At 44.8% G+C, this 18,386-nt stretch overlaps 1 protein-coding gene and 1 long non-coding RNA gene across 2 annotated transcripts in view; one reads left to right on the plus strand and one right to left on the minus strand.

Annotated features, from left to right (window-relative positions):
• Window positions 1-18,386, minus strand: part of LOC137476932 (uncharacterized) — a 541,698-nt gene that overhangs the window by 13,088 nt on the left and 510,224 nt on the right. The window lies entirely within an intron of this gene.
• The window catches only part of ADCY5 (adenylate cyclase 5), a 204,061-nt gene continuing 190,825 nt past the window's right edge, over window positions 5,151-18,386 (plus strand). Inside the window, exon 1 of the mRNA XM_068195390.1 lies at window positions 5,151-6,266. Within this exon, the coding sequence (XP_068051491.1) occupies window positions 5,265-6,266 (1,002 nt within the window). The 5' untranslated portion in view covers window positions 5,151-5,264. The remainder of the gene's footprint in view (window positions 6,267-18,386) is intronic.

An 18,386-nucleotide genomic window follows, 5' to 3' on the forward strand; every position in this document is an offset into this window, starting at 1 on the left:
AAACCTGCTCTGGGCTTACAGGTGTGTTCAGACAAGGGACAGGTGTCAGCATTCAGGGGCTGCTGTGCTCCAGGCTCCTGCTGATGCATAACTGCAGGTGAGGCCTCAGCATACCAGATTTTGAAGAAATAAACTGCTGACAGAAAGGTGTGAAGCTCCTACAGAAAGATGTAAAACTCCTCCTGTTGTGCTCTGAGCTTTGTGCAGCCTCCAGGAGTCCACTCAGTACAGATATTTCAGTCCTGTTCACTGCTTTGCTGGTATCCAAAGCTGAGCAGGTAAATCTCTGCTACAGTCAACAAATGAGCTGCTCTGTTCACGTTCTGTGTCAAAAACTGGAATCCTTATCTGTTGGTGTTTTTTTTTTCCTTAATGTCAGGATTATGTCAAATCCCTGGAATGACCACATGAATTACATGCATTATGGTGAATTTCATGATGCAATCCTCCTTTATTGCACATGTGCACTTGGAGATCTGTACCCCAGCTTTCCTTGGACTAAACAGCATGGGCATGCAGGATATTTTATTTCTATATTTGGGGTAAAATATGTGTGGCTGCTGTGAAAAAAACTGATAAATGTGATTCAGTAAGCACCTTGTCTTGCAAGGCTTTGGGGTAAAATATGTGTGGCTGCTATGAAAAAACTGATAAATGCGATTCAGTAAGCACCTTGTCTTGCAAGGCTTCTTGTGTATCCCTAAAAAACCCCAAAAGTCAGTAATGAGTCAGATTGTTTTGGGTTGGGCTTTTTGTTTACTTTTTAAGTCACTGTGGTTTTGTGTTTTCACTATTTTCTCATTTTTGGTTCTATTCCTTTTGAATCATCATATTATTGGGAGAAGGCTGGTGCGGAGCAAGAGAATTTGTAACAGCAGCTTGTTCAGTTTTGAGTATTTCATGGCTCCAAGCTGGACTGTGTGATTATCTCTTGGTTTCAGAGGGCTGCTTTGGATATTCTAATGTTCTGGATTTAATGCTTCCATGAATCTTGGAGTGCATGAAGACCATGAAGAGTGAAATGTGACACAGATGTTCTGAGGTCACTATCTAGTTGGTATTCCCCATTTAAAGTAAATAATGGAAATGAAGAATGCTAATGTTTGTCTACTGCACCTGTTGTAATAATAATAAAGTAAAAAATGTTTTTATACAAATTTTGAGACTACATGTGAAACCAGAATTTATGTGAACTTGTATGTTGAGGAAGTTTAGATCTTCCACAGTAGCTCTCTGTTGGCTCCCTCATGGTTTCCTGAAGGTTCTGGAGGAGGTGAAATCATTTGAGTGATTTTGTACAAGCAGTCTCTAAATCTTCCACATGTTTACTTCCATGTAGGTATTATTTTAACCAGATAAATACTTTTTCAAAAAGAGACATGGTTCAATTTCAATCCAAAATGTTATTAAGATATAATTGAAGGTACTGAATTGATTTTTGCCCAAATACCCCACCCACAAAGAATAAAAGAAACAAAAAAAAAAGCTTTTATGATAGGGCAGGTAGGATTTGTGAAGGCTAGGCTAGACTGGAAGGTGCAACATTAGCCTTTCAGGATAAGGAATAGGAAGTTTTCTCTGTTTTTCTACACAGTATTGGGATATTTGTTGGGCTCTGAACAAAGTAAGTAAATATTCTCATTTTATATAGACTTCTATGCAAAGCACACTTACATTGATTAAGGTCATAATTTGTACATAGCCATGTTGGGACTGAGATATAGAAGCTCCTTAATTTTACACTCATCCTTCAGAAAATGGCTGGCCTAAGTTGTGAAAGAAAAAGGCAACTCCTATCTATGCATAATTCATTAACAAAGTATGATTGCCTGGATGTTTTTGTAGTAAGTGCTAGGCATTTTTTAAATGACTTCACAGCCACCCAGGATATGCAGTGTTTTGCTTTAGTGCATAACTTTTTGGGTGAGATAAACATTGTATCTTACTGCCATTTGTCATGAGGTTCCTGAATTCGAAGCGAGACTGGGGCTTGAAGAAAGTGCATGTTAGAAGGGAAGCTGTAGATAACCTGTCTGTATTATGGTCTCTGTCCTTAATATTGAAATATCCTGCTTGTTGCCTTTTTTCTACTACTGTTCTATGTCATCCAGTAACATCATCAGCTAAAGTGTGCATTAAAGATTTGTACTATCCATGTGGAATCTTGTATTGTCTTTGTCATAGCCCTATGTGTCCTCATTGTGTGAGGTACCCATTTAGTTGGTGCTACTCTTAGCTTCTGAGACACTTTTTAGCTTCTTAACATTCTTGTTTTCACAGTTACAGATTTTCTGCACAATCTCTTCCAAATGCTTCTTTACCCCTCTTTAAACTCAAACCTCGTATTTATCTACCTGTTTCTAAAGTTACAAACTTCTGGTTCAAGACTTGTTTTCCCCTGTAGCAAGGACAAAACTTTTTTCCCCTCTGGCTGATTTTAAAAAAAAACCACCCTAAAACTGATTAAGCATCAATTCTTATGACATTACAGAAAAGCAAAACTGTATGTGATACAAAAGGACACAGTGAAAAGAAACATGAACGATAGTCTAGAATTGAAACTACCATTTCCCTGTACCTCTGTAATAAACTTCCTGGAGAAGAGGCTGTAGCTTACTGTGACTGGAGTCCTGCCCAGGATTCAGGCTTCCAGAGGCTTTCATGATGCAAAAGATAAGTAAGACTTCATTTAGTCCTTGTGGTGAAACATAAAAACCTTAAAATTACTTGGTCTGTTATCTGAGCAATGCTTTGTTGATATCTAGAACGAAATGTAACAAGATGTGGATGTTGAATGTGCTTGGTTCTTATACATGCCTTCATAGTAATCTGTGAAGCAGAATTAATTTTAGGGTCACCAATTTTGTGGATCACCTTTCTCCTTTTACTTGCTTTTAGTGTGAAAAAGTGAGATCTTTTACTGCTGGCTTTGAGAGAAGAACTCCAAAATGGGACTTTGTGTACAAAACAAAGAGACCTGTCCCAGTTTACAGCTCACTGAAGAATTGTTTCACTGTCTTTATCCCTTGGGTTCAGGCACTGTTCAGCCAGAGTAACTAACCACACAATTCTTGAGTGTTGTTCTACTCAAGTAGAACAAAAGTAGTGTATGGATAGTGACAGTGTTGTATAATATCACAAGAAATGATAAATTCCATCTGAAGGGCAGTGGCATTTATATATAAAAATGTCTCCTCGTGGGAAGCAAACTGTAAGTCTAGTTGTGATCAGCTGCAGGATGTAGCATCTGTCAGGAAAGTGCCATGGAAGTGAGCCTCTCTGTAATAGTGGTGTGTATTGTTTCAGGGAAAATCTTTAACTGTGAATTCCTGGTAAGTGAAAGATGCTCTGTGGAGCATCTGAAAATTCAGCATATGGTTTTACAAATCACTGAAATGCATATAGGCCTAAATTGCTGGAGTTTGTGGAGTTCCTTGCACGTGTAAAGGACACGTGAAGGGCTTCTCTTTGGAAGGTTATCCGGTTTGGCTTTTTTCCCCCAACTGTGTCCAGCAATATTACCTCTCTACAAATGTTGCTTATCTCCGTCCCTTGATAACCACAGCTTCAGCACTACTACTGCTAAGGACTACTTGTGAGCAGGGATTTTCAATGTTTGATCAAACATCTAGACAATTGCCAGTTTCGGCAACTTAAGCCAAGCACTTATCTGATTTGACAGTTTGTTTTTAATAAAACATGATGCAGAACATCAAGCAATAACATTATTCTTAGTACATATGATGCTTACCTTCAAAACACTAAATCATTAATTGGCTCACTTGCACCTGCAGGAAAGTGAAAGAATATTGTGGAAGAGTCTGGAGATTGAAACTTGCTGGGAACTGCTGTGGTGTCGTCACGCCTCACTCCCAGGTTAGGGAATATGCCATAGAACGGTGTCACAGCGCTGTCGGGTGAAGGTGAGGGCTGTAGCTTAGGCGGCTGAAAAAAAGCAAGGTAAACCTACCCGTGTGTGTGTTTTACCCTTCATTTCTGCGGTAAGATGCGTCCAGTAACAGGTGCCGGTGTTGTCAGAGGCTTTTCTGGGGCTTGATTTTCCTCTGTTCGCCAGTTCGGGCACTGGTGCTCGATGCTCCGACACGGGAGCCCGGAGGCAGCGCCGGGAGCCGGCCCCGCTTGCGCCGCGCCGCCCGGGGGGCTCCGGGACGCGTCCCCGGGCGGCGCCGCAGGGGTTAAGGCGCCCCGCCCCGGGCGCGCGCATTGGCGGGGCGGCGGCGGCGGCGGCCAATGGCGGCGCGCGGCGGCGCGGCCGCGCCAATGGGGGCGGGCGGGGGCGGCGCGGCCGGCGCGCGGCTGAATGGGGAGCACAAAGCGCGGCCGGGACGCGCCGCCGCCGCCGCCGTGCCCGGGAGAGCCGCCAGCGGGGCCGCCGCTCCCGCCGCCGCCGCAGCCCCGCTCCGGCACCGCCGAGCCCCCGCCCCTGCTCTTTCTCGGGTTTTTTGGAATTTTTTTCTTTCCCCTTACCACCCTTCCGATTTTTGAGATTTGCCGGTTTCTCCCCTCTCCCCCGGTGCCCGTGGGAGAGGCGCTGCGGCCGCCCGAAGGCACCGCGGCGTAGCGGGAGCGGTGGCCGGGTGCATGAGCGGCGCGGCTGCCGCCGGCCGTGTCTTACCGCCGGGGCTCCGCCGCTGGGAGGCGAGGCGAGCCGGGAGCGCCGCCGCAGCCCGGTCCGCCCCGGGCAGCCCCCCCGCAGCGCCCCTCGGGCAGGGGATGCTCCCGCCGCCGCCGGCTGCCACATCCCTGCGAGCCTGAGCCTCCGCCCGCTCCGCGCCGACCGGCCCGCGGCGAAGCGCCCGCCCTGCGCCCGGCCCCGAGCGGCGGGGGCCGGGCCGGAGCGGTGCGGGCGCGCTGCGATGCGGCTCCCCCGCGGCGCCCCGAGCCCCTGCGGCCGTCGCGGCGCGGCTGAGGGCGAGCGGCCGTGAGCCGGGGGCGTCCCGGTCCCCGCGGTGCCGAGCGCGCTCGGCGGTGTCGAAGTGCCGGGGCCGGCGATGGCACTGCCCTGAGCGTCCCGCCGGGGACACCCCGGCTCTGGGGACGCCCGGCCGTTCCGGAGGCTTTGGGGACGTTTGCGGGTTTTGCCTCTTTTCTCTCTCTTTTTTTTTTTTTTCTTTTTTTTTTCTTTTTTTTTTTCCCCCCATTTTTTTCTCCTTCTCCGCTGCCTTTTGGGGTTTTCTCCCGGCGGCTCGTCCCCTGCGCCTGCCCGGCGGTCATCCCTCGCCCGCCGCCCCGCTCCTCAGGGCATGTCCCGGTCCAACAGCGTCAGCCCCCCGGGCTTCGGCGGTCCCGCGCCCTGGGCAGGCACCGAGCAGCACCGCTCGGCCTGGGGCGAGGCGGAGGCCCGGGCCAATGGCTATTCCTACCCGCCGCCTCCCAACAGGTCCTCGGGCAAGAAGGCCTCCCGCATGTCGAGCAGGTGGAGGAGCGAGGAAGACTACGAGCCCCGGAACCGCGGGGAGAGCGGCTGCAGGATGATGAGCTTTAGGTCCAAATCCGCCTGGCAGGAGCACGGTGACGACAGCCGACGTCACCGGTCCCGCCACCCGCCCGGCAGTGATTCCCCCGCTGCCCCCAACAATGCCAGCCCCCGGCAGCTGGGGGAGCAGGGGGAGGTACGGCCCCGCTCTGTGGAGTTGGGGCTGGACGAGAAACGCATCAAGGCCAAGATTGAGGAGCTGGAGGAAGAGGACGGGGACGAGGGGGACTCCGAGGCGGCCTTCTCCATGGGCAGTTGTTGCAGTAGCCTGCTGCAAATCTTCAGGTCCAAGAAGTTCCAGTCTGAGAAACTGGAACGTCTCTATCAGCGCTACTTCTTTCGGCTAAACCAGAGCAGCCTCACCATGCTTATGGCCGTGCTGGTGCTGGTCTGTGTGGTCATGCTGATCTTCCATGCCGCGCACGGCCACTATGAGGTATCCTATGTCGTGGTGCTCTCCCTGGCCATCGTGCTGATGGTGGTGCTGTGCATGGTGTGCAACCGCAACAACTTCCATCAGGACCACATGTGGTTGGCGTGCTACTCTGTCATCCTGGTGATCCTGGCAGTGCAAGTGGTAGGGGTTCTGCTGGTGTGGCCCAGGAGCGCCTCAGAGGGCATCTGGTGGACCGTCTTCTTTATCTACAGCATCTACACGCTGCTGCCGGTGCGGATGAGAGCTGCGGTCATCAGCGGGGTGGTGCTCTCCGCCATCCACCTGGCCGTCTCCCTCAAGATCAACGCGGAGGATAAGTTCCTCCTGAAGCAGGTAGGCAAGACCTGAGTGATTTGGATGTGTGCTCAGCATTGAAGGGCGAGGGGAGTCGTCTGACTTCCATAAGCCTGCCTGATGCTGGAAGGTTGGCAGGACTTTCAGCTGAACTCCTAGGTTACCTGCTGCTGGGTGGGATGGTGTGCAGTGTGGTGGCTAGCCTGTAATCTTGCTTTTTTTCGTGTCTGTGGTGTTCTTTCATCTCTGCTCCACGTTAAGGCTCTAAACATAGAAGAAGTGTGTCTTACTGGGTTCCCATGACGGCTGCTCCAGCACTGTCAGCCAGCCCTGCTAATGCCCTTCAGTTGTATTTAATGTAAACAGCCCTGTGCCAAACACACCTGTGGAACGGTATCCAAGCATGCTGCTGTTTCACTGAGAAATGTGCAGAAAGTCTGGCTGTTTTTGTAAGGCAGAGGTTATCCTTGTCTGTCACTCCAGGTTCAGTGTTAGTGCAGAGCTTGGGCATCTTAGGAGAGCATGCTCCATGGGAATGTGGGGTAGGCTTTCAGTTTAGAAGGAAAGTGTTTTGCTCTGAGATGTGCTGGAAATCTCTATGGTGAAAAAGCCCAGAGTTCCTGTACAGGCAGGATAAAAAGTACAAAAAAAAGTATAAATGCAGGTTGTTATTTAGCTGTGATATCATGTTTAACTGAACCAGTTCAGTTCATGGGAACAATAAGACTATTATCAAATGCATTACAGTGCAATTTTTAATTTCCATATCTGTATAAACAACAGCAGTACAAGGCGCCACTCTTCAAGTGAAGCAGGCAGCCTTGGGACTCGTGCTCTAAGCTTACCACATGTAAAACATTGAAGCTATGAGGCAATTGTCATCCTTCTGATGTGCAGGACTCTGAGCAAGGATGAGCCTGTCACAGAGTCAGTCCTGATACCTGTGTGTTATCAGGGATTGTTTATTAAAATCAGGTGTTTGGTTGTTTTACAGTCCTAATACATAATACAGAATAAAGCCTCGTGCTCCGTGCCTGCTTTGAGTCTTGGTTCCAAGTCGTTTTGAGTTCTGCCTATTGCAGTGGCAAGAAAAGTTGTAGGACTTAAAGAAAACCTCATGAGGCTGAGGCTGTCACTGTTTTGCTATACAAAATACCCCATGAAATTACTCTCTACTCCCTCCTGCCTGGTTAAGCCTACTTGGAGAGTTTCTGGCTTTGTTCTTAGTTTGTTACAGATATTTTTATAAACGGTACATGACATATTCTTCTTATGTTTGATAGAAATGGCTTTTTGTGCATTTTCAGCAGAGCATACACTGTGAGTGGGACAGTTGGTGTTTTTCTGCTTGACTTGAAAAAGTTTGCTAATGGCCTCAGCTCTTCTCCACTGGGGCTCTGATCTTGCAAAGCCTCCTGTGTGCTTTTTGCTTTATAAACGGAGACTTGTCCTTTTGAAATTGGTGTGTTTGGAGACTGTATCCTTACATGGCAAGGCAAATCCCATCATGATTGCAGCTAGAAGATTTAGCAGTCTGTTATGAGCAGAGTTCGGAGCGTACTAACAAATGAATAAGATATCATCCTGTTGGAAAATGTTGGTAATTGTATTTTAGTAGGAAGGAGCCTAAATTACAAAGGTCAAATTATTGACTCCCTCAGTAGAAAATCTGGAACAATTACAGCTCCCTCCCGTTCCAAATAGCAGGTTGTTTGTAAGAGGTTGGCTTGTGTATGAATGTGCACGTGTCAAAGGTAGAAGCATGGGCAGTAGGTGATGGTACAGTATGCACAAATCTGTGCATTGCACAGTTGCTTTTGCTTTCATAGTAATGCTGGGGTTTTCCTTTGGTTTGGCAATAAATGTTCAGTTAATGAGGAATGTCCTAGGAGCACTTTTACTTTGTCTTCAAAGGCAGAGCATCTCTCCACATTGCCTGTTTATTTTTCCTATTAACACAGTCTCTATCTTGCTGTGGTCTACACTGGCGTAGCACCGGCTGAATTCAGTGGGGTTGTACAAGGCCAAGCATCAGATTCCTTACACGTTTGTGTATGAACACGAGCTGCTATCTCTGGCTGTCTGATAGAAAAATCTGTTCTGCTGAGCTCATTGCCTTACAGCTTTTAACAGGCCTCCTTCACTGGGGCTGTATCTCGTTGCCGTGGAAATCAGTTGTGTTCAGCTCTGCCCCCCTAATGCACGCAAGCCCTATTTTCCTTCTTCAAACTACCAGAGGCAAAGGCAGGTGAAGACCAGATAAGTCAAGAAGAGTGAGTTAAAATGTTTTCTGTGACTTCACACTGGCAGTCACATCAGCCTGGGTTTTATGGGGCAGGAGTGGATGTGAGTGCCTTTGTGACCAGATGGTGCTTTACATCCAGCAGTCACAGAAGAAAGGCTGGTTAGGATGTATATCACCTTCCCTTCCTTTCTTTTTCATGGCATTTTAAACTATAATACTTAAGCAAGTTTTACTTTGTTCGAGCTTTTTTGCTTTTAATCCTCTCTGAATTGTTTCCAAACCAGGAGAAATCATACACTCTCGTTGTGATCCACCGACATTTAAAGCAGGGTGACTCTTGTGTTGACACCTGAGCACTTTTATAAGGCTCTGGAGCCTGTTAAAAACTCTTTTTTGAGAGTGAAATTCTTGGTAGTAGGTCCCATTTGGGGGAAAGGCAGCTTGTTGTATTCCCTAGCTGAGGATGCATGAGTTTGTCTGAATTTTCTTCTCCTATCGTTGCTGGATTTTTCTGTCCCCAAATTCTATGGTCCAAGGCTATGCTAGTCAGACTTCATGGAAGGGTTAATGCAGTCTGCTGTTTCTGAATCCATAACGTGACAGGAGTAAAAGTAGTTGTCATTGTTCAGTCTTAACTGAGCTGCTTTTTAAAATATTTTTTCTGGTGTCATTGGATTTGGAAAGTAGGCTCTGACTTCTCTTTGCTACTTGGAGGAGTCTGTCTTTCAAAAGAGAAAGCACCCCTGTCAAAAAGATGAGTATCGTTGGTACCTCCGTGAGTCTGATCAGATAGAGGCAATGATATTGACTTCTTGAATTGAGGTTTGATTGGAATAAAAAAGTGCTAATTATTGCTTTATATTAAAAAGTTATCCAGTGCTGAGGGAGAGGAGAAAAAGAAACCATGTGTTTGGGAATTTACTTGTTTCCAAAGGCAGCATGCTGTTGGAAGCAGAACACAGTGAATAGGTGATGCTCCACCAACTACAAATTCTGGCTGCTTAAAAGGGGTTTTTTCATTTGTTCCTGTGATCAGTTAGCTCTAGAGGAACTGCTTTTGGATTTATTTGGGAGGGGATGACTGTATTTGTCTTCAGGTTTATGTTCTTGTGTTATTCTGGGACAGATTACAAATATGTTTCACTGCCTAGAAGTGTGTCGTCTTCTCTCTGCGTGTAAGTGTATCTCTTTTCAGGCCAGCCTTTTCCGTGTGTTGGCTTTGATGCACTTTCAGGCTCTGAAAACACACTCAGACTCTAGAATTCACATAAACATTACTTTCCATGTGAATGAGGCTTTCTAATACTTAACTTAGAAAGAAGTGTACTGTTTATCGGTAATCTGCCTTGCATTCACAGCAGAGATAACAGTGAGATTTATTCTCAGTCCCATTGGAGCGCGCTGCCCAGCTGACCCACAGGCTTGTACGGGCGCATGGGAAGAGGTTCAGCCTGTGGGTTGCAGATGCTTAACTGAAGTCATGTGAGGAGGCCAGCTGCCCTCAGCGCAGATAGTCTTGAGTAAGCGCTGGCATTTTTGTAAGACTATGGGCTAAGGGACAGGGAATTTCACAAGAGAGTTTATTGGACTCTGAATCAGACTTAAAAAGGGATGGGAATTGTGTGTAGGAGTGATGGGGGACCAGGAGTAGGGGATAAGAATGTCATGTACAAACATCAAACAAGCCCGTGGACTGAGGTTAGATTCACTCTTGTTTTCCCATCCAAACCTGTTTTATTGTAACTTTCTGAGGTTCCTTGTTCAAGGATACAGTTAAGTCTTTGTAGTTTATTAACTCAGTGTGAGTGGGTGACTGTTAAGGTACCACGAAAAATAAATACCTTTTTCTTGGTGTTGTGTCAGTAACCTCATTGAAATAGAAACTGAAATGCACTCATCTCTTTTCTACCCAAATGCTACTGCAAACCTCCTGCAAAGGATTTCTGATAGCAAAGTTCTGAACTACCTCAGCACGTCTTTTGTTTGTCTCTCTGATTCAGGGCTCCTTCTCACTCAACCCTTTTCCATGTCTCCATCATAACAACGTTACGTTAGTACTCCTCATCCTTCACTTCTGAGAAATGTGTATGTGTTGGCCTTGCTCTCTGTCAATGCACGTTAATGGCAGATGATTGATCTGCACCTGCATGGTGGCTCTCTTGAAAGTGTAGCATTTCAGTTTAACCATTTCTCAGAAGATGTTGTTATGAGAACCAGCCTCTCTCCTCTTCATAAATAAACTCACTTCAGCAGGGCTAAAAACAATTTCTTACTGTACCAGCGAATTGTCTTGAATCTTGTGGAGATCCCCCAGCACCTCATAAAGATGCTTTCTAGTTGGGAACTTGAATGGCATTCAACAAGAAGTTAGTCACACAGTAGGAGAAGCAGTACTGTATGTTCCATCTCAGCCTCAGCATGCTTACTACATGTAAGTGATGACTGATTTAGAGACACATTCTCAGCAGTGTGTTAATCAAGTCCTTGCATTGTGCTTTCATCATCTTCAAGCAGCATTTCTTTATTCATCAAGAAGGAGATATGAACTACTTGGAATGCAGATGGATCTGCATGTCAGCTCTCCTATGGTTATGTGCTGCCTGTTTTACTTTTGTCCACCTGGAAAATAGATTTGAGTAATGTTTGTATAGGATGGGATTTTTAAGGTGCTCAGGCACATGGGGCAGGTACTGGGTGCCTCAAACAGCACTTAATGCCCTGTTCTGCATAAACACTGATATCAGTGGGGTCTTGTGCAGTAAGAAAAGCTCGCGCACTGCTCACTACTGAAGAATCTGCCTGAGCAGAATTTGCACTGAAGTTAGTGAAAATTGATTTCTGGTCTTCTGTTCAGGGGAAAAAATGGCAATTTGAAATATACAGTAACTGTTGCATTGCTAGTTGCCTCCCTAGGGTAACTCTGTAATAGAAGTAATTAAGTAAATCCCTGTGGTATTGTGTATCAATTTAGCCCTTTGTAAGAATATTGTCTTTATCTCTTGGGCATGCGTTGCTTGAGGGTTACAAAGGCGTATCTGTTTTTCTTATCTCCTAAATTACCCTATGATCCTGCCACCTCCTAATCTACCCCCTTGCTTTACCCTCCTTCCCCCCACCATGAATTAGTTTAATATTTCACTGTAATGTTCACCAGTATAAAAACCAGTTAGTGTGATAGAGTGCTGTGTGTCTAATTTCTCTGTGTTCCTGGATTCTTAATAGGTTTGTTGTCTTGATAAATTGATCTATTTGAATAATTTCTCTCAGCCTTGTGGTAGTAATCACACTTTTATAGCTGGCTTGGAAATTGGTGAATTCAAGACAAAACCTGATAGGGATGATTGAGTTGCATAGCAAAAAGACTTGTCCTTCTAGGCACTTTTATGACATGCTTGAAAAGGCAGGGTGTGCTAGTTCTGGTTATTTCTGGAGAGGTGAAGATACTTCGGAGCAACATCAGGATTCATGAAGGTACTAGAGGCAGAGGGATAAATTTCCTTGCCCTAATCTTACAAAGAAGCCATTGACTTGTCCTTTGGTGTCCTGGGCACGATGGCTTAGTTTGACACCTGTTCTCTGTCAGAGACCTGTCCAAGGCAGGACATCTTATTTATGTGGTCTTTTGTGATTAACCTCATTCAGATGTTTAATAAACCTGAACAGCAGTGGATATAAAATGCTGATTATCCTGGTGCTAAAGGCTCACTGGAACTGGTCGTGCCCTCCTGGAGCCTGAATGGCCCAGTGCTTCCTAAATGCCCTTTTGCTCTGAATCCACTGATGTGTGGGCAGTGCTGCCAAGGTCTGGGGTGGAAGAGGACTGGGACTCAGCCCAGCTGGAATGTGAACTTTGGGCACCAGGCTGTTCTCCAAATGCATTCAATTTGTGTCTGATTAGCTAATCTTTCAGTCATGTACCATAGCTCCCTCTCTGTCTCTTAAGAAAAGTGGGACAATCGCTAACTTTTTAGCCATTGCAGTATTTGGAATAGTTACAGTCTTTTGGTAATTGCTGGTTTGGTCGTCATATTTTGGTACTACTGGATATTTCTGTCATTTTCTAATTGAACTAAAAGAATTTTCCTTCTGTCCTGGTAGAAGATGCAGTGAAAAATTCCCAGCAACACCTGAAGAACTGAGAGGTAAAACCCAAAATTATTTTGACAGCAGATTCTGTGCATTTGGTAAAGTGATCCACCCTCTAGCTGGTAGTGGCTTCTGAGTACCCATGCTTTGAAAAGCTTCTGTCTTTTCTTCTTTTCCTTTCCATCTCTCTTTTTTTTTCTTCTCTCACTTTACTTATTTTTAATTTTTTCTGTTATTTTTTTTTAATTTTCCATTTTCTTGTTTTTTTTTTTTTTTTTTTTTTGTTTGGTTTTTGTTTTGTTTGTTCATTCTTTTTCCTTGTGCAGGTGCGTGTGGATCAGAGAAAATACCCACTTTTGTTTGAGGAGGTAGGAGACAGAGCTCCAAGTTTTACCAGCCTTGGGCAAGGTTTGTTATCCCATCTGCTCTGTAGTATAGGGTTTACATGGCACCTTGCACAGGTAATCTGTACCCAGAGGAGGTGGTGCTGGGGGAGCTGGAGTGCACCAGGATCTCCCTTAAGCCTTCCAGCTGCTACATGATTTCATGATGTGCTACATGTTGGTTTTTTATGGCCCAGAGGGGTAGGACAGTGACAAAGTGTGTGCAAGGAATGTGAAGATTTACAGCTTCTGGGAAATGGGTGGGGTTCCTGTCTAACTGCTGTGACTTTTTCATCTCCTGCAAGTCCTGTGTTTTGATGTGGGATATGCTCAGTGTTAGTTCCTTCCCTCCCTCTGAAGTCTAGCCTAGTGATCTGAACTTGTGATATCTTTCATCCATGGGATGCTCTTTCTTCTTTTTGTTTTGACATTGGTGATACTTTTTAAAAAGTTCTTTTTTTTTTTTTTTTTCTTTAGCTGAGAGGTAGCCTGCTGCTGCCAGAAACTTAATTTGATTCATTATTATGGAGTCCTTAGGCTAGGTAAAAACCCAAGGGGGAAATCTCATGTGAATGAAAAAACACAACCCCAAAGATATTAAAAAGGGTAATCTAGTTATGAGGGGGTGTGGGAAACAGACAAGAATTTTAATATTTGTCTCCTGAACTCCTAAATCTTCTCACCTTATCATAAGAAAGTTTGAAGTTTCTAGCAGTTAATAAGGTCACACATAAAATAGTTGTCAGGCCAAGACAAGATTCAAAATGCTTTTTAACACCTGCAACTGGACCACTCTCGGTGATGTTTTATGATGGTGCTGACTCTTGCTGGTTTCATCACTGGCAGGTACAGGAATGGCAGCATTCACAGACCTGCAGTAGAATTTAGCATGAGATGGTCTTGTTCTGACACTCAGAGAAATGGACTGAACAAATTTTAAAGCTCTGCCTTCTGCTTCCAGGCTTGCTCTTGAGCATTTGGGAAGCTCTGTCCCACCAGGAGCCTGGTGGGTAGACAAGCTTGTGAACTACTTCAGGCAGACACAGTTGGTTTTGCACCACAAAGATGATGTGTTTACACATGGTAGGACCCCACACAGTTGAAGAATTAATGGGCAGCATTGGCATCACCAACAGTATTGCTTCTGGTGCCAGGCTGGCCTCACTAGTGCCTAGTAGGATTTTTGTTGCAGCACTCACTGTAGAATGTTTCATTGTTTTGTCAGTCTTTGTTCTGCAAATAAAATATCATTGTGTTCTTTTTTCTCCATATTTATATGTCACTAATGTAATTGCCACGTATCTTTATTCCCTTCCCAGACATCAGGAACACAAATCATATTTGTGTATTTAAGATGTTATCAGGACTGTCTGTAGTGTGCATTGTATAGTCATCATTTGTGGCTTCTCCTACTTCATAGCAGCAGAAATAGCAGAAGAGAAGTATATTTCAAAGCATCCTCAATCCTGCCCTGATTTTGTTTATAATTCCTTTACCTAGATTGCTTCTTCTGCAGTTTGAGTGATGAGTTTCCAGATGAAATATTAAACTGCCTTTTCTTTTCATGAGAAGTTTTACACACCCATGTAATACCCTTCAAATTTTTTACTGTGAATTGGGTCTTTGTGGTATTGCCGTGTTTGGCTATCACCCTGTGTTTTCCTGGGAAACTTTGCTTTTGGGAGGTTGAGTTTTGGGAATTAAAGCTGCTCTTCAAATTCAATATACACATTCCATTAGTATCAGAGTGCATCTTTGCAGACAGTAAACAAAGAACTGTGCTGATGCAACACAGAGAGAATAGAAATAAAGAAAGATTTGTGTTTTGTCTTTCTTTCCCCCCCAGACATTAGAAATTGATTTCTCAAAGAGGAAACTTATGCAAACTGTTTATTCTTCAAATATGTTTGCAGCTTGTATAAGACATTCTGTCTCACTTCATAGTCAGAAGAAAAGGCTGTGACATTGCTTGCAAGAATCTGTCAGAAAACGTTGCTGATGCAAACAGTTCCCTGCCTGTATCTTCCCTTCCAGAAAAAGCCTTGCCTCCTTCCCTTAATTCCCTGCTCTAGACTAAATGCTACAAGCACTGATCCCTCTGTCCCTCTCGCTCTGCAAACTGAATCTTAGAGCCAGTGATGTGGTAAGGGACTACTCAAATCAGTATTTCTAAAAACAGTAGTTTTCTGGTCAGCCCACAGATGACAGAGCTCCTCAGACATGCTTGCTGAGTGATAAACTCTTCCCATTTGCTGGGAGGTACCCAATGGCAGCTTTCTCTCTGTATTCTTGCTTTTAACATGTGGGTATTTATGCACACAAATGGGGGGACCAAAGGACATGTTACTAATGAAGATGTTTCCATTTAAATGGTGTTTCTCTTTTCTGGGCAGGTGGTTACTTGTAATCTCATAGGGAGAGGAAGAAATGCTCTGCAGTACTAAGGAAAGAGGAGGCTGTGCAGTGTGGTGGGAGAATGTGTAATCACAGTGTCAGTCTCACTCATGCTGAAAGCTAAATGCAGTCTTGCAGGCCGTTGAACATGAAGTAGGTTACTAGTGTGGGAACTGCTGCTGAGTGGTGAACTCTCTGGATCTTAAGGCCAGGATGGACTTCTAAGCTCATTTAACGGTACACACTGAACAATTCTCCTACACTTTACAATTTCTTCCATTCAATTAAAAAAAAAAAAAGTTAAAGTGCTGAATTGCAAAGTATTTGTCAGTTGAAAAAGCAATCTGCACTGATATCTGAACTGGAGGTAAACTGAACCAATACTTATTTTTTCCTCTCTCCTCTTAGTAAGACAGGATTTTGATACCCTGTGATGGAAAGTATTGGGGATATTTCTCTGTTCAAGTCGGTGGCATCTACTTAAATATAACACAGATGGACGTGTTAGTTGTGAAGGGGTTCTGACATCATGCCCAGATTTTGTACTGGGTAATTACATTCCTGCCTTCTTAACTCATGTTGAATATGGCATTTTTCTTTGCTCCATGTCTATTCTGGACTTTTTAGCAATACACCACCAAATAGATGCTGTGCATATGGGTTTACTATCATATCTGAGAAATTTGAAAGGCTGTTGACAAGCCAAGAAAATGAGGGACTAGAGCTCAGGCTTATCTTAGTTGTGTCGGTGTGCTAGAACAAGAGCCATCCCCTTGATATGACAGATGTACTGATAACTTTTGAAAGGTACAAAACCAGACATGATATGATTGAAGGATACTTCCAGAGCTCAGCTATGCCATCCTGCTGCACCAAGACAAGACCAAGTCAGCCTGAACCATTTGTGGCAGGTACTAGTCACAGACCCTGGAAAAGCCCCTCCTTTGTGTATGTTCTCTTGGGGGTCACAAAAGCACTGATGAGCTTTCCGGCGTGTTTGTTTTCTGGGTGTTTTTTTTAAGCAAACCAGCAAGCACAGCCCTGGGTAGGAGCAGACAATAAAGAAGAGCTGTGACTAGAGCTCTCTGGCTGCTCTCAGATGAAACTGGTGCTTAGTTTCCTTGTCTCACCTGGCTTTAGTTCCCACCCCACCCAGAGCCTGCCGTTCTCTAGTGTCACAAACAGTGCGTTTGAACGATATCTGGCACAGCTGGGTCTCATTCCTGAGTGGGGCCTTCCTGAAAGCACTGCAGTACAAGCAGTAAGCTTGCAGGTTACCCGTCCTTTCACAGGTGCCTGGCCCCTCTCAGCTGTTAGGGTAGCTGTACTTAGGCCACTCCTTAGAACTCCAGGGACTCTTAAAAGTGTATGCCTCTTGCACCGTGGCTGAAATGACTGTGAACAAATACTTAAGAAAGTATTTCCTGAAAATATTTTCATATCTCAAGAGAGAAAGTTAGGAAACTGCAATTTTGTTTTTGTTTCTTTTCCTTCTTCCCTACTGCAGGTAATGAGTATCTGGCTGTGTCATGACACTGAGGGTTTGTCCAAGTAATGTCTAGGAAAGGTAACACTCTGTGGATTGGTTAAACCACAATATAAAGCCCACTATACAGAAACTGTAGTCCACTGCTGAAACCACCTTACTTGTCTATTTTAGATGCAAATAGACCTAGTTAATTTAATTCACTTCCAGAGGGAATGCAAACTAAATAAAGTCATGCTTGTTAAAAGAAGTGTTCTCACAGGTTTAAATAATTTTCTTCAATTTATTTTGATGAACTTTTCTGAACAGACCAATCTTTACCTAATATCTTCAGGCTAAGACTAGCTTATGTAAGTGAGGAGTACTTTATACTATTAACTTAGTGCATTGCCCTTGTATATCATTTTCTTTTAGAGATAGTGTCACTCTGTGCTACGTGCCTTTCCCTTTGGCAAGGGTTGGGGCTGGTTACAATAGGGACAGAGTCAAGAGAGGAGCTTATCTGTCATGTTTAGCCAGCTCTTGGCCCCATTTCCAAAGCTCCTTTTCAGGAGCCTGGTCATGAGTGTCCCCTCTATGGCTGTTTCTGTGCAAGGGGTGACTGCTCACGATTCATCCTTCCCAAAGAAATTATCTGCTTTCAGAGCATGACCTCTTGCTTGGGGCTGAGACCAAACATCTTCATTGCCAATTCCTTAGCAGCTGTGACCAGGACAAAATACGGCATGTCTAAGATCCCAGGCTGCCACCTGGAATGCCACAGAAGTGACAGGTGATGCTCTTCAGAGTCTTTCCTGAGAGAAACTCCTTTGGTTTGCAGCAGCTCTCCTTCTGTTTAAGCCATTTGCAGTACTCCATACGCTATTGAGGCAGTGCCTTGCTGCAACATGAGCATATCTTCTGCGTGTCAAACTTCATGGGGAGATGCTGTGACAGCTCCTTGCCTGCCAAACCTCCTGCTGAAGCTTATTGGAGAAATATTGTGCTCCCTTCAAATGGGTGGCATTGTAACATTGGCTTGCTCATTGAAACAGCATTTGGGTCTGGGCAGAGTAATGCTGATTTCCTTTAGGTAGAAGGGAAAAAACCTGAAGGGTGCCTTCTGTACAGACAGTGGTCTTAGGCAGAGCTGCAATTTCCAGGACTGAGTCAACTAACTTTTGAATCTTAATGGCCACGATATTTACTTCTCCCTCTGCAATTCCCTATCCCAATATGATCTGAATGGAATCTTACCTCTTTTTGAACCATACCCTAAATCGTTGTTGCCTTGTCTAGTTTATATTTAGCACAGCAAGAAATGAGTTGGAATCTAAATGCCTCCTGCCCATCACCAAAAATACCTTTTTCCCTTTGGCTGCTTGCAAAATGCCTTTAACTCCCCTCAGGGCTTTTCTGTATGAAGGGACAGCTGGTGTAGAACAATAGTGACTGATTTACACTGATCAATCCTCACATTACTGAGAGGCATCTCTCTTGTACTAGGCACCCTGCAGTGTATCAGAGATACACTGGTGGGAGATGTGTCTGCAGTGTCTCCTATCTCTCTTCCCAGCCTGACTTCT

This window comes from Anomalospiza imberbis, chromosome 7, assembly GCF_031753505.1.
Source record: "Anomalospiza imberbis isolate Cuckoo-Finch-1a 21T00152 chromosome 7, ASM3175350v1, whole genome shotgun sequence".
NCBI lineage: Eukaryota > Metazoa > Chordata > Aves > Passeriformes > Viduidae > Anomalospiza > Anomalospiza imberbis.